We start from the raw sequence: 14,157 nt of genomic DNA on the forward strand, positions 1-14,157 counted from the left end.
GCCAAGGAACGGAAAGCACTGCCGCAGCCCGGGGCCAGAAGGAGAAGAGAGCCGCCACGGAAGGTGAAGCCTAACTGGAGTCGGGGCTGCGGAGTCTGCCGCAGAGGTGCTCCTGGTGTTGGCGGGGCTCCCGTAGAGAGAGGGAGAGCCCCGCACCTTTGCTCATTTTAAAACCGGAGTAGGAGCCCACCCCGCCGGTTTGTGCCCCCGCAGTCGAGAAGGACCGCCGCTGGAACTGAAAGACCGGTGCCCGCGCCTGACTGTGGACGGGCCTGCTGCGTCAGCAGTCCGGAGCCTCGCAGGCTCTTCATGAAAGTCCCGGGTCCCAGGAGGGGGCCCAGGTGAAGCCAGGAGAAGTGCTGCCATTGGCGGGGCTCCCGTGGGCCTGGGGAGAGCCCCGCATGTCCCCCGAGAGCCCGAGTGCGGAAGGAGCGGCTCGGGAGAGGAGGGAAGCCCGGCGCAACGGAGACTTCGCTCCGTGAGGGAAGCGGGGCCTGCAGGGCCCATTGTGGTGCCTCACTCCAGCCCAAGGAGAGAATCGGAGACGCATACACGGAGCCCCGGTGAGTGGGGCTCAATCTGCTGGTGGTTGGGTGGTGTGTCGGGGCACATTGCCGGTGCCCGCCCCCGGTGCCAGTGCTCATTTGGTTTCTCAGCTGCCCCACTTGAAAGCGGGCAGCTGCAACGAGGGCGCATTTTCGTACTTTAAAGTCCCAGAAGAAGAGGGACCCCAACGCGCCAGTGCTTGTTTTTGGACACAGCTGCACCGCAATAGCGGGCAGCTGCAACGTTGGCATTTCCCAGTTGGAGAGACCCAGAGTAGGGGTTCCCCCGGCGCAGTGGCGCCAGAGACTAGTCTGTACCCTTGGGCATGTTGGTTCTGATTGCCTCATATGACTTGTGCTAATGTCATTGATGTCACTAAGGTGCGGTTGTATGCATAACGTGTTGTTACACTAGTGATATTGCATTTACGCCTCAGATTCACGCCTAATGAGAGGATTATGACCTATGCCTATTTTTTATGCATAGTGTAATGGTTTTCTGCCCCATGCTAATGCGATTATAGGTCAATGTTGATGCATGTGCCTATTTTGTGTTATGCCACTGCTAAGGCTGTTTATGCTAATGGGATTTAGGCTTACAGGGTCCCTACCTGTCCTACTAGGGCTATGTATAATGTAATGTGTTGTTTATGCCCTAATGATGTCTACTGCAGGTGTTCCTGCCTAATGTTTCCTGCAAACGTGATTTATGCCCACAGGCGTATGCCCAATGATAATGCTTTTATGGTTATGGCAATGTTGCTAAGGCTAGGCATAATGGACTTATGCTGATGTTGTTGTTACTAATGAGATGTGCACACTGCTGATGGTGTTGTGCATAATGTGTCTTATGCCCTACAATGTTGTGTGCATTCTACGTCTAATGTCCTTTTGGTAGATGATGCCTAATGCACATGTCTATGCCTAATGTTCTCTGCTTACTGTGGGGATGCAAAGTTTCCTATTCTGCTAGTAGGTACTGGCTGCTACGCATTACTTGCTGATAGTCTTACATTTATGCCCTGTACCTTATGATGATTCTGGCAGCGGCCCGATTGGCCCTGCCTTGTAAATAGTCCCCCGCTGTAGACTGCTACCCAGTGCCGGTTGGCACAGTGTTACAACTGTGATTGCCTTATGACGTGTTCTGCATAATACATATGCTGTTTTTTTCACCTAAACTGGTGTGGTCTCTTTTTGTAGTGTGCCTAGTGTGTCGCCTGTGAGTGTGCTGCACAGATGCTTTACACAATGCCTCCGAGTTTGGCCTACCCGCTCCGCACCACGCTACCCCGTTTCTAACAGGCAGTGCTAATCCTTTAAAAAGTGTTGGTTTCCCAGATGAGGCCTTGGTGTGCAGAAACGTGTTGGGCTGTTATAAGTGAGGCGAATGCTCTCCAGCTCATTGCCCACCTTGAATGGACCCTGCTCTTCTGAAAGTTCACCATTAGATCAGTCATCGGCAGATAGACCTGGAAAGAGTGGTGGAGTCCTAGGAGAAAATCATGTTTTAATATAAACAAAGACGCCTACATAACCTTGGTGAGAGGGGTTGGCCTAACGGCTAGGGCAGTCGACCTCAAATCTGGGGAACTGGGTTCGAGTCTCGACAAGGATGCGCAACAGCCTGTGATTCTGGGCAAATCACCTAATCTCCCCGTGCCTAACAAAAATTAATGTCTCCTCGTGTAACGCAACTGGTGCTCGTGGACGAAAGTGTGACTATGAGTCCTCGCCCTCTAAGCCCCCCATTGGGTGCTTACGCCCTGTCATACCTGGGAAATACCTCAAATAAAACAGTGGCAGATATCAGACTTGTCCCTAAATAATAACATCATATATATCAGTGTGTTACATGTTAATTGCATGACAACTCTGCACTCACATCTGTGAGGGAAGTGACCTCTTTGCATCCCACCCTGGCGAAAGCCCGGGACCATTAATAGGCCAGCACTAGGGTTGAAACATGTTGGTGATCAGTTAGGATCATAGGACCATCATATCCTCCCACCCTACCATAGTCCTTTTTAACGTTTCCCTCCCACCCCACCAATAAAGGATACTTTAGAAGTGGGAGAGGAATTTTATCTAAACGTTACGCCCCCATACTATAAATCTTTTTTTTTTCCCATAGGTCTCTGGGCTGTTATATTGCACATCTTTCACTCTGTTATATATGGCATAAAGTAACACCCCATCTCCCGGACGTACATTATAAGGACAGAGAAATTCCATGACGATATAGAGGAATGAGGTTGAATGCAGTGTTCCTTTATTGGGTTATAGAATTCAGATGTGAGGTGCAATAGCCTTATCATATACAGCAACAAATACTTTCTTCCTTCTAATACATGGTCACGCCATTACCTTTCCCACAAAGCACTTAAATCCTGGGTGCACAACTCTTTCATATAAAAAAAGAGAGCAAGTTTGGAAAGATGAAGAATAAAATTGAAAACTTTAGAGCAAAATTTAACACATCAAGAAAGCTATTAGATAATTGTTGCAAAAAGATATTAGAATCCATAAAATACAAGTAATTTGTTTTAGAAAAAGGTGCAGTAGCTCGAAAGTTTTAGAAACATACAGAAATATTCTAACTTTTCTATAATTAAATTAGGAGTCCAAGAAATGAACATTTTGCCATAAATATCACCTTTCTGCTTGTCACTATACAGCTAGAAAAAATGGAACAGAAGAAAGAAAAGCATAATTTTGTTCCTTAAACAGTCCTTTTAATTATGCTCTGTGGCTGGATCTGCTTGTTCACTTGGTTGCTTGCTCTGGGAGCAGGGATTGTTTGTGACATCAGAACTCAGCTGTAATAAGTTATTGCAGTTGAGCTCTGACGTCATTTCTATAGAATTGGCAACAAGGTGCATCACAGGTCTCCTATTATAAAGAAATTAACCCAGTTGCTTGTCATTAAGAAATTAGAGGCAGGTTTTAAAAAACATGTTTTTACAGGGATTGCAGAATCCCATGTATTGTAAACCACTAATCCAACGAGCATGGAATTCTGAAGTGGTTTGCTTCTGTTTTCCAGTAACCACCGACCAATTGACTAGTGTTTAGAGTTACTATGAAAGAATGTAATACCTATATATGAGCCATGCTGAACAGGCACTTGAAATGTGTGCTTTCTATTGCGCATGTGGGAGCGTGCTCATTTTCTACCCCATCTAGACCTTGATGACTGCCACCTAAGGAGGTGTGGTACTGGTGCACAGCAGTTGTCGCTGGCAAAGAACGAGAGTGTAGGGGTGGAGGAGAAGTGGGGGGTACATAATTTAAAAAAACACTTACCTCCTCTCCGCGTCTCTCCTCCATCGTCCCTTGTCTTCTTTCCGCACCGAGAACCAGGAAGCACACGGGCTTCCTCCCCAAAGCTAATCACAAACCTGCAATGCAGCGTTGTAGTTGGTCTGAGTGCCGTGGTTTGGCGCTCTGACTGGGAATGGGAGCCTAGGAATGTTCCTCACCAGTCTGTGCGTTACAGCCTGGTGGGGAACATGCAAAGTGCGCATGACTGTTTGGCTGGCCCAGGAGAGCCGGCCAAACAGTCATGCACACTTTGAATGTGCAAACCACTCCTCCCCCTGTGCCACCAGCCCCTCCCTAACCCACCCCGAACCTACGAATAATAAAATAATAATAACTTGGGGAGAGGAGTTGGCCTAACGGCCAGGGCGATAGACCTTGAATCTAGGGAACTGGGTTTGAGTCTCGACAATGACGATTAAAATCCTGTGATTCTGGGCAAGTCACTTGATCTCCCATGTGCTTAACAAAAATGAATGTGTCCTCATGTAATGCAACTGGTGCTATGTAAAGCGCTCTGATACCCGATTCGGGTCAAGTTCACGCTATATAAAACTCTGTAAAATAAAAATTTTAAAAATAAACAATGCTATTATAATTTTATTTTTCTGCTCTAAGAGCAGTGGGGCGACGCTCCTCCACCTTAGTGGAGGAGCCGCCCCTGGTGCACAGCCTAAATTGTCTGGGGAACAGTGGGTTGCGAAGCCTATATCGCCATTAAATAGATCGTCTTTCTTTTCTTATTTCTACTTTTAACTTGACATCCAGGTCTCTGGCTCTGAAGTAAAATTTTGGACTGGATAATTGACACTGAAAAGGGAGTGTTTCAGAGAGAATTTCATGCCAGCAAGCAGGGGTGGCCGGCACCGGCACAGCTTGCAGGGGGTGCGTGGGTGGGGGGAGGCTGCTTTTAAAAAGACAAAATAAAACTTACCTTACGGCCACCGGGTCCTGCGTTTTTTTTCCTGCTTGCGTGTGTCCAACTCCATGTCTCAAACCCCTAAGCCAATCACAGCGCTCCAATGGAGCGTTGTGATTGGTCTGAGCGCCACAACACGGCGCGCAGCCAGGGGCTGGAGAAGGTGGGCGTGTTCTCCATGCAGGCTGTAATACAGCCTGCATGGAAAACAGGGAAGTGCGCATGACTGGTTTGGGCGGACTGAGAGGGCCGGCCAAACAGTCATTGCGCACAGGAGTGTTCTACCAGTCCTCCACTGCAGCTCCGCCCGCCCCCTCACGCACAGCCGCAGCAGGAGGGCAAAGTAAAATGATAGTAACATTCCGCTATTATCATTTTCTTTTTCCCTGTCTTTGCTGCTCCTGGCAGTGGGGCGACGCGCCTTCACGTTAGCGGAGGAGCCGCCACTGCCAGCAAGCGTGTTCTGCAGAATGTAGACTTTGCTTCACACTCGCTCGTTGTCGCTGGTCATCTCCCCACCTACCTTAACATTCAGTCTTTAGAAACTATTTCTAAGTATTGAGGCGAGTGGTACCAGGGAAGGGTGACAACATTGTGGTCATATGGGTAGGTGTAAAATCCGTCGTCCACAAGGTACCCTATTAAAAATAATATGAAGAAAAGGAGACTGGCGATAAGAAAGAGGCAGGCCATAGAACCCAAATGCATCTTCACATCTGGGTAGTCGCCTCAGAGGAAGTACGGAGGGTTAATTATCACAGTGAATGGTTCTTTCCTTTGCATGTTGTAGTATTTGGTCTTTTTTTATCTTGGCATAATATTGAGGCTGTTTGGTACAGCTATTACTGAAAATGTTCTTTGATGGGGTGAAGTTACAGCCTCAGCCAGGAAATTCATTTTGGATACATCCACTTCAGATAATCTGGCACTGCTGACAAACGCTAAACAAATGCACAATGAATGGAGTTAAATATAGCTTCACACACAGTACTTTTTTTTTTTAGCTGTTGCAATCTACTCCGTTTTCCTGGTTGGACCGAGACCTGTATTGTTTTCTGTTTCACTGCTTGCTCCCTTTCAGACTTCGCCTACACAATTGGCTTTTAAATCACCCTGTAAGTTGTATTTTTTGGAGCTGAGAGTCTTAGTCAAGCTTTCCAAACACAGATGGAGGTGCCTGCATTATTGCATTGCAAACCAAAGCTACTCTGAATTTTAACATTGTGATGTAAATGTAAATGTATGTGTCTTGTAAAGCGCACTGCTGCCCTGAGGCGTCGTGGCGCTGTAGACCGCTGGGGAACCCGTCCTGGCTATCCCTGTGAGATGGTCCCTCCAGGGTATCTCCAAGGTGAAACCAGGCATCCCCGGCGAATGTGGGGGGCCGTTTATCTAGCTCTAGCTTTACAATATTCCATATCCTACTATTAGCAAGCGCTCCGTTACTTCATTTTATTACTTTCCAAAGGATAAAAGGCTAGGATAGTACACTCATACTTGAACATCGGGTCAAGACACAAATCTCAGCAGCAAATACACGACTCCACTAAACTAGCCTTGAACCGTCAAATCACAGACTAAACAGCCATTGGTAAAGTCAATTGCCTGCCTTTGGCTGCACATCTTTTGGCTTTGCCAATGCTTGTTTTGTCTTTGCATAACTGTATTGTTTGGGGGTTCAATCTAAAAAAAAGAAATAGGCTAAAAGCAAAAAAAAGGTTTGGTCTCAAACATCATATAGTGCCATAGTAGTCCCTGGCACTGAAGGGAACTACTTTGTGTGTGGATGTGCTCCTTGTAAAAGAGTGTGCTGTCACACACAGTGAATTCAGCCAATGGCTGATGCGAGGTGACCCATTGCCTCATTTGATTGCTTTAGTTGGAGGAAGAAAAAGTTCAAAGACACTATAACAGCCCAATGGGTGAAGAGGGCTGGATGAAAGCCCCTAAAATTAAGTATAATATACTTATAATTTTATTAAAGTGAAAGGTTCCTGTCTGCTGCAAGACCTAAAAACCACGTATCCAGGCTCTGTCTTAACCTAAGAAATAGACTCCCATTCCTGCAGTACTCTAGACCCCTTACTGGTGGTGCAAAAACTAAACTTCAGCCTTCTCTGTACAGTTTTCAAAGCTTGGGAAGGCCATGGCCCCATTGTATCTGCAGGCTCTGTTTCTGACCTACACAGTTAGTCAAACGCTGGGTATCAGCAACGTAAACCTGATCATCGGGGTCCAATTCATTCTCAAACACTGGCTGCAGTAGGTCCATCCGGGTAATGGATGCTCAGATCTGGAACAGACTCCGCCCAGGTCTCAGGAACCACCCAAATCTGACTGCTTTCAAGAAAAGAATGAAGGCCTTTCCTTCACATCATACCTCCACAGGAGGTACCTTCCTCCAAAATGGCCAGTGCCCCATTGTGCGCAAGTACAGCATCGCCTCATTCTGGGCTTGATCCATCAGAGAGCCTGACTCGTGCAGACTCTACTTCATTTCACTCAGAAAGAAGTTGGAGCAAAAAAAGAATCAGTGATGCACGTAGTCACCCCGTCACAACATAGCCGTTTACAAAATTACCAAATGATAATTAATTTAACAAATCAGAGTTGTGAAAGAGAATATGATTTATTAAAATGCAGGCACATCTCTTTTTTAAACGACACAGTCTGCCAGGCTAGGGCTTTATTCTATAAATTGAGCAGACATACCCTTTGAGACTTGTAACTTTAGGCCATATACTGACCACTGCCTTTGCCTACTTCTCAACACTGGCCTACCCATTGCTGGCTATCAAGACTGCAAGGTTCTTTGAGCTGGTAGGTACAGTAGGTGACCGGGAGAAAGGAGAAAGGGTGGACGGCGAATGGGAATGGAGTCATGATGTGAGCATTGCGCATTGCGCTCAGTTAAAAGCTGTAGGGCAGAAAACAGTTGGGAGAAGTCATTTAATAGAGAGCGTTGTGATCAAGAGGTTCTGGGTTGAGGGCCCAGGAAGCAAGAGGGCTGAAAAATTGAAGCAGTTGAAGTTGAGAAGATAATTCATGATGATGTGGGTGACAGCTCTGATATTGGATGACTGTCTAGCCAATTAGTACACCTTAGCATTGCTATGAGTTGTCCGTGCTGGATTGTCCAGGAAAGAGATAACCTGTAAAGTCTTGTGAGATGTTTGAAGTAATAACTTTAGGAAGTGATAGTGGGGAATATTGGAGCAGAGTGAGTCTTAAAGGCTGAAGGTGAGAGCTTTTCGGATGTGATGGTGAGAGTGGATCACGGCAGCAACAGAGGCTGGCAGTTCAAAGAGAGAGGAAGCTATACAGGTGTCTTTACGAGCAGCTGAGGGATGAAAACAAGAATATGAATGAACTTTGGTAACTATGACTTATGCAAGTTAGTTGATGCTCAACACTGTTATGCATTACGTTGAACCCTGAACTATCATTCTTTTTGCTTAAGTAAATGGAGTTCCGTGGCCGCAGGAGGCCACCGGCCGGAGCAGCCATACGTTTAACTGCAGAATGCTTATCCGGCCACCAGACGAACCAGGCGTGGAGACCCAGGAAGCAGGGCAGGGGTACGAAGCGATGCAGTGCTTCACCGTCTCTCAACCCAAGTCCATGAAAGAGGAAGGAGAAGGTGAGCCTGCAACCACTCGTTCTTCTGTGCATTAGTCTGTGGAAATGCGAATTTAAGTGTGCTGTGGGGCAATTGTGCCCTTCGCTCTTTTTCTAAAGAGGTTGTGTTGTTAGTGTCTGTAGCCTCAGAGGTTGTTCCTTGCCAGCCCTTGGCATCCAGCTTCCTGCTTGGATCCTGATCCCAGGAGACGCCGCAGTAGGTTCGTCAGATGGGGTCCCTGTACAGATAGATGCTGCAGGGGCCCTTCGGAGGCTGCTAGCACCTTGGTTTAATCTGAGCGATGGGTGGGCTAGGCTACATGTGATATTAAAGTCCTCTACCGCTTGGTGCTTTCCAAAGCTTCTCACGCTTTGCTGCCTCCAGACCCACAGCACAAGCCAAGAGACGCTCAGAGGGTTGGCATTGCTCAGTGAACTACCTTACTAACTAAACACATGCCTTAAGGCTTTGTCCTTCCTTCCCCCCGCATTCCTAGCAGGGTAACTTGAGGGTGGTCTGGGGGCGGCCACAGATGGACAGCACGGTGCAGCTCAAGAGTGCGAGGACAAGGCATAGAAGAACTCGAGACAGCCCTCTCTCTGGATGGGCCCCTGCGAACGGCTCCGGCCCATTAGCTGAATTGCCCTAGCGCGCTCCACGGGGAGCCTCTTGACAGGAAAAGGCATAAACCCAGCGTTTTATGGCGCGGCTGTTAATCTTCGGCGCTGTCCCTCAGTACGCCAAATGGGATTGCTTTTGGAATGAGCTGAAAACCACAAGTACAGGATGTAATCAAACCACCTGACCTCCCCAATTTCTTTTAAGTGATCTTGTCAGAAGCAGGTTTAATTTCCCTGCTTCAGAAATTAACCTTTTCATTGAAAATATTTCTTCCATTTGGTCTCTTTATCCCTCCACTTACATCCTCTTTCGCCATTCCCGTGTTTTTTGGCAGATTTTCACTCCTGTTTGATATGCATTGCACGGAGGATCCCTCGACCTGCGCCCCCCACCACCACCACCACCACCACGTCAGAATCTTTTATAACCAAGCAAGATACTACAGGTAAAGTCTTTCTTTAATTGAGTGTGTTTGTTGGAGGCACCTTGTGGCTTATTTTAAGGACATATACCTATTTTATCCATTTGTTCTGTTCAGTGGTGATTTTTGCTATTACTTTTTACTCTTTAAATCATGAGCTATTGCCTTAGCTGTATGCATGCTGTCACGCGGAAAAAGAGGATTCAATGTCCGCGATACTGGAGAGAGCACCATTGCTCATGTTGTGCATTGCATTGTCATAGTGTTGTGGTATGTCTCGCTCTTCATCTTCTCCTCAGGCGTGTCCTGCACCCCTTATCTTATGAATCGTGGTGGCCTCGCGCCCCGGCTTCAGCGTCACTGTGCTTCACCTGCTGTCTTAGTGTCCAGGCCAGCCAACCTGTAGTAACGAGCAGCGTACTCCATCACAGCGCAGTGTGGTGGTTGCTGTGGAGTTGGCCTCTCCTGCGTTGGGTTTAGAAAGCCTGTGCACACCGAGTTTTCTGATGTTATCTGGGGCATATGCCAGCATCCCTTCAGACTAGAAACCTTATGGACAACCAGTGTACTTTTAATGATTCACAGGTAGAGATAACGGGAAAAAGCAACAGACACGGGAAATAACAAATGGGTAAAATGTACATCACAAGATGAACCTTAGCCTAGACTTCTACTTCACTGGTATGAAAAATGAGGATATAACTGCTTTTCAGGATTCCTTCCAGGGTGTCAAGGGGGAACATGCCTTGAAATTGCCCCCAGGACTCTAAAGTCAGAATCAGCTCTAAAGTATTGCCTAATATGCACGTCGAAGTGGTAGTGGTGTAAACACTACAGTTTGAGGTAGGAGATCTTTTTAATATGGTGTGCGTCTGCCGCTTAGTGCTTTAGAGAGATCTCATTGTTAGCCTAAGACTTTTCAAGGAAGTCTACTGATTGCCTAAGTTCACTTTTCCTCGATGCCACTGCTGATTGGAATATAAAATCCCAGTTCTGCTCTGCACTAATTTGACTTGTGATTACAATTTGCATACTACAGGGTGCTCCCCAGTTTGTGTTTGAGATCACATGGTGCTCCTTTGTTCCAATATATTGCTTGAGATCACAGGGGCTCCCCAGTTCGTGTATTTTTGAGATCGGGTGTTCCCCAGTTCGTGTATGTTTGAGATCACCGGGGGCGCCCTAGTTTAAGAGTATTGTTTGAGATCACAAGGTGCTGCCCAGTTCCAGTGTATGTCTTGAGGTTACTGGGGGCTCCTCAGTTCATGTATGTTTGAGATCACAGGGGGCTCCCCAGTTCGTGTATGTTTGAGATCACAGGGGGCTCCCCAGTTCCAGAGTATTGCTTGAGATCACAGGGGGCTCCCCAGTTCGTGTATGTTTGAGATCACAGGGGGCTCCCCAGTTCGTGTATGTTTGAGATCACAGGGGGCTCCCCAGTTCCAGAGTATTGCTTGAGGTCACAGGAGGCTCCCCAGTTCATGTATGTTTGAGATCACAGGGGGCCCCGCAGTTCGTGTATGTTTGAGATCATAGGGTGCTCCCCAGTTCGCGTTTGTTTGAGATCACAGGGTGCTCCCCAGTTCGTGTATGTTTGAGATCACAGGGTTCTCCCTAGTTCCAGTGTATGTGATCGCAGGGTTCTCCCTAGTTCTAGTGTATGTTTGAGATCGCAGGCTTCTCCCTAGTTACAGTGTATGAGATCGCAGGTTCTCCCTAGTTGCAGTGTATGAGTCGCAGGGTTCTCCCGAGTTCCAGTGTATGTTTGAGATCACAGGGTTCTCCCTTGTTCCAGTGTATAAGATCGTAGGGTTCTCCCTTGTTCCAGTGTATAAGATCGCAGGGTTCTCCCTAGTTCCAGTGTATAAGATCGCAGGGTTCTCCCTAGTTCCAGTATATGTTTGAGATTGCAGGGTTCTCCCCAGTTCTAGTGTATGTTTGAGCTCTTAGGGTTCTCCCTAGTTCTAGTGTACATTTGAGATTGCAGGGTTCTCCCAAGTTCCATTGTATGTTAGATCGCACGGTTCTCCCTAGTTCCAGTGTATGTTTGAGATTGCAGGGTTCTCCCTAGTTCCAGTGTATGTTTGAGATCGCAGGGGTCTCCCTAGTTCCAGTGTATGGTTGAGATTGCAGGGTTCTCCCTAGTTTCAGTGCATGTTTGAGATCGCAAGGTTCTCCCTAGTTCCAGTGTATGAGATCTCAGGATTCTTCTTAGGTGCAGTGTATGTTTGAGATCAAAGTGTTGTCCCTAGGTCCAGTGTATTTTGGGGGATCACATGGTGCTGCATGCACATTTGAACCTGACTGATGGCATCTCCTTCAAAAAGTACTCCCCTGGTACCCTGCTTTGATACTGGACATCCGCATATTGGTTGTATACTTCCAGCTAATTGTCACATGAATCAGCCCATTGTGCTTGAAGTGGAGTCAGACTAACCATGAATTTCCTCCATTTTGTGACTCAAACCTATCATTTTCTGTAGCTTCCTGGCTTATCTTGAATGGCATATTATCTGAAGAAAGTGCCAGATTGCAATAATTAGCGTGAGAAATGAACAGCGAACGTAGGAAATGTCACAGTATTACCACAGGTTATAGAAGAGGTTACATGATCCCTTAAACCAATACAATCCCTATAACTGCATTCCCCTAACTGGATTTTCCCTTTTCCTCATAGGCAAAATCATCTCCATTGACACCAGCTCTCTGAGAGCCTCGGGCAGCACCGGCTGGGAAGATTTAGTCCGGAAGTGTATATATGCTTTTTTCCAGGCCCAAGGCAGAGAGCCATCCTATGCCAAGCAACTGTTCCAAGAAGGTAAAACACTCTTAGCTTTTATCACTTTCTTTATTAATCAGGGATCTAAAATCAGTGATCCCATCAGTACAGCGATATAGATGTGCATGACATTAATGAAAACGTAAATATCTTAGGCAGCAAACAGTGTCCGTTCTACTGGTGGATGATTCTAGGTTTCAGATCAGGTGCAAACACATAATCAACAGATTGTTAAAATGATCACTGCACAATTGAACTGGCATGACCACAGGTGTCCTGTATCTCAGTCTGTGCCCATAAATGATAGCATTTCATGTAGATGGGATTTCTTCTTTGGTCTATGCCATCATACTCAATGTTGCCTGAAATGCAGTGCTGATAATCCAGTGGTTTGTACGCCAGTATTTTGGCTTTTGTGATCACCCTGAGAGTCCAGCCACTATGGTAATGTGGGCAGAGTGAAGGAGTTGCTGGCCTTTGCAATCTTCAGAAAAGAGATTGCATCTGTTACTTCAATATATTGAAATGTCTAAGCACCCCTATGTCAGCTTTGTCAAAGTTGGGTATAGAGACAAAGCTACGCTGCAGAGGTGCCAGTATCATTGAACCTATATTGGGTTGCATGTCTCTACATAAAACAGTACCGCTACTGACAATAGAGCTACTGAGAATATCCGAACATTGTGATGTAAGTACAAGAGTAAGTGTGCTACCCTTAACCCTAACTCTAAACTATATTATTTCCCTAAGCTCATATGTCACCCTAAGCCCAACCGTAAATCTTACGTTACTACTGACTCAGGCTGTTTGCCAATCTCTGAAAAAGACGATAACAGGACAAGACACTTACAGGGGGTGCAGAGAGTTTGGTCCGGTGATCAGCAGAGCACTACAGACAAATCTGTGACATCACATGGGACAATGAGTATGTCCTTATGACATTAGATGTAATATTGTTGCATACAAGTATCCATCACAAGGATCAGCTGAATGCCATTGCGTATTGTTTAGGGGCACGCCCAATGTGTCTATTTAATCATACGAAAATGTTACTGGAGAGGACGGATTGGTGTCATACCAACAATTTCTTTATGTTTAACTAAGAGATTTCCAACAGGTTAGCCGCACTGCAATGGGAACCTACTTCACTCCCTGCTGTGCTAATTTTCATATGGGCTGGTGGGAGGGGCATGTGCTCTATCAGAAGTTTGAAAATAAATAATCAGAAAATGTTATCTTATGGCTTCGTTTTGTCGATGATTTGTTTATTATTTGGAGAGGAACAGTTGAAAATGCTGATAGTTTTGTTAAGGAACTGAACAAGAATGATCTTAATATAAGTTTAACAAGTACTATAAGCGAAACAGATTAACTTTTTACACTTGACCGTAGTTGTCAAAGATAATAAGGCTACATAGTAAGATTATCCGTAAGCCTACAGTGGAAAATATTGCCCTTCATGCTCCCAGCTTTCACCTTGCCAGTTTGAAAAGAAGTAATCCAAATGGAGAGAACCTTAAAATCAAGAGAAATTTATGAGACAGAAGAAATCCGCGAAGCACAAAGTGAAATAGACATTAGATTCAAACAAGAGATACTTTGAATCTATGCTATTAGCAACAAAAAGGAGCGCACAGCAGGGAAAAGGGAGGAGCTTATTTTTGGGAGTTGAATGATGGGTAGAAAAAACAGACCTCTAAATGAGAAGAGATTTATAACTAACCGCAGTGCACAATGGCAAAAAGTTAGAGGAAGGATGTTGAAACATTGGCACTTGGTAAAAAGTGATCCCCATAATTGGTGAGAAGGTTTCGAAAAGACTGTCAATCACCTACAAAAAATGGAAATCCATAAGAGATGCACTTGTCTGCCCTAACTATGAAAGAATTGATAAACCCAATTGGTTAACCAAGAGTAGGGTATTTGGGAGAT

At 46.0% G+C, this 14,157-nt stretch overlaps 1 protein-coding gene across 6 annotated transcripts in view; it reads left to right on the forward strand.

The window, feature by feature from the left end:
* Window positions 1–14,157, forward strand: part of NCOA1 (nuclear receptor coactivator 1) — a 1,112,411-nt gene that overhangs the window by 881,707 nt on the left and 216,547 nt on the right. For all 6 annotated transcript variants that reach the window (XM_085613077.1, XM_085613079.1, XM_085613078.1 and 3 more), the window contains 3 exons: window positions 8,246–8,425; window positions 9,360–9,470; window positions 12,124–12,264. In XM_085613077.1, coding sequence (XP_085469203.1) covers window positions 8,246–8,425; window positions 9,360–9,470; window positions 12,124–12,264 — 432 coding nt within the window. The remainder of the gene's footprint in view (window positions 1–8,245; window positions 8,426–9,359; window positions 9,471–12,123; window positions 12,265–14,157) is intronic.

Source organism: Triturus cristatus, chromosome 6 (assembly GCF_964204655.1).
Source record: "Triturus cristatus chromosome 6, aTriCri1.1, whole genome shotgun sequence".
NCBI lineage: Eukaryota > Metazoa > Chordata > Amphibia > Caudata > Salamandridae > Triturus > Triturus cristatus.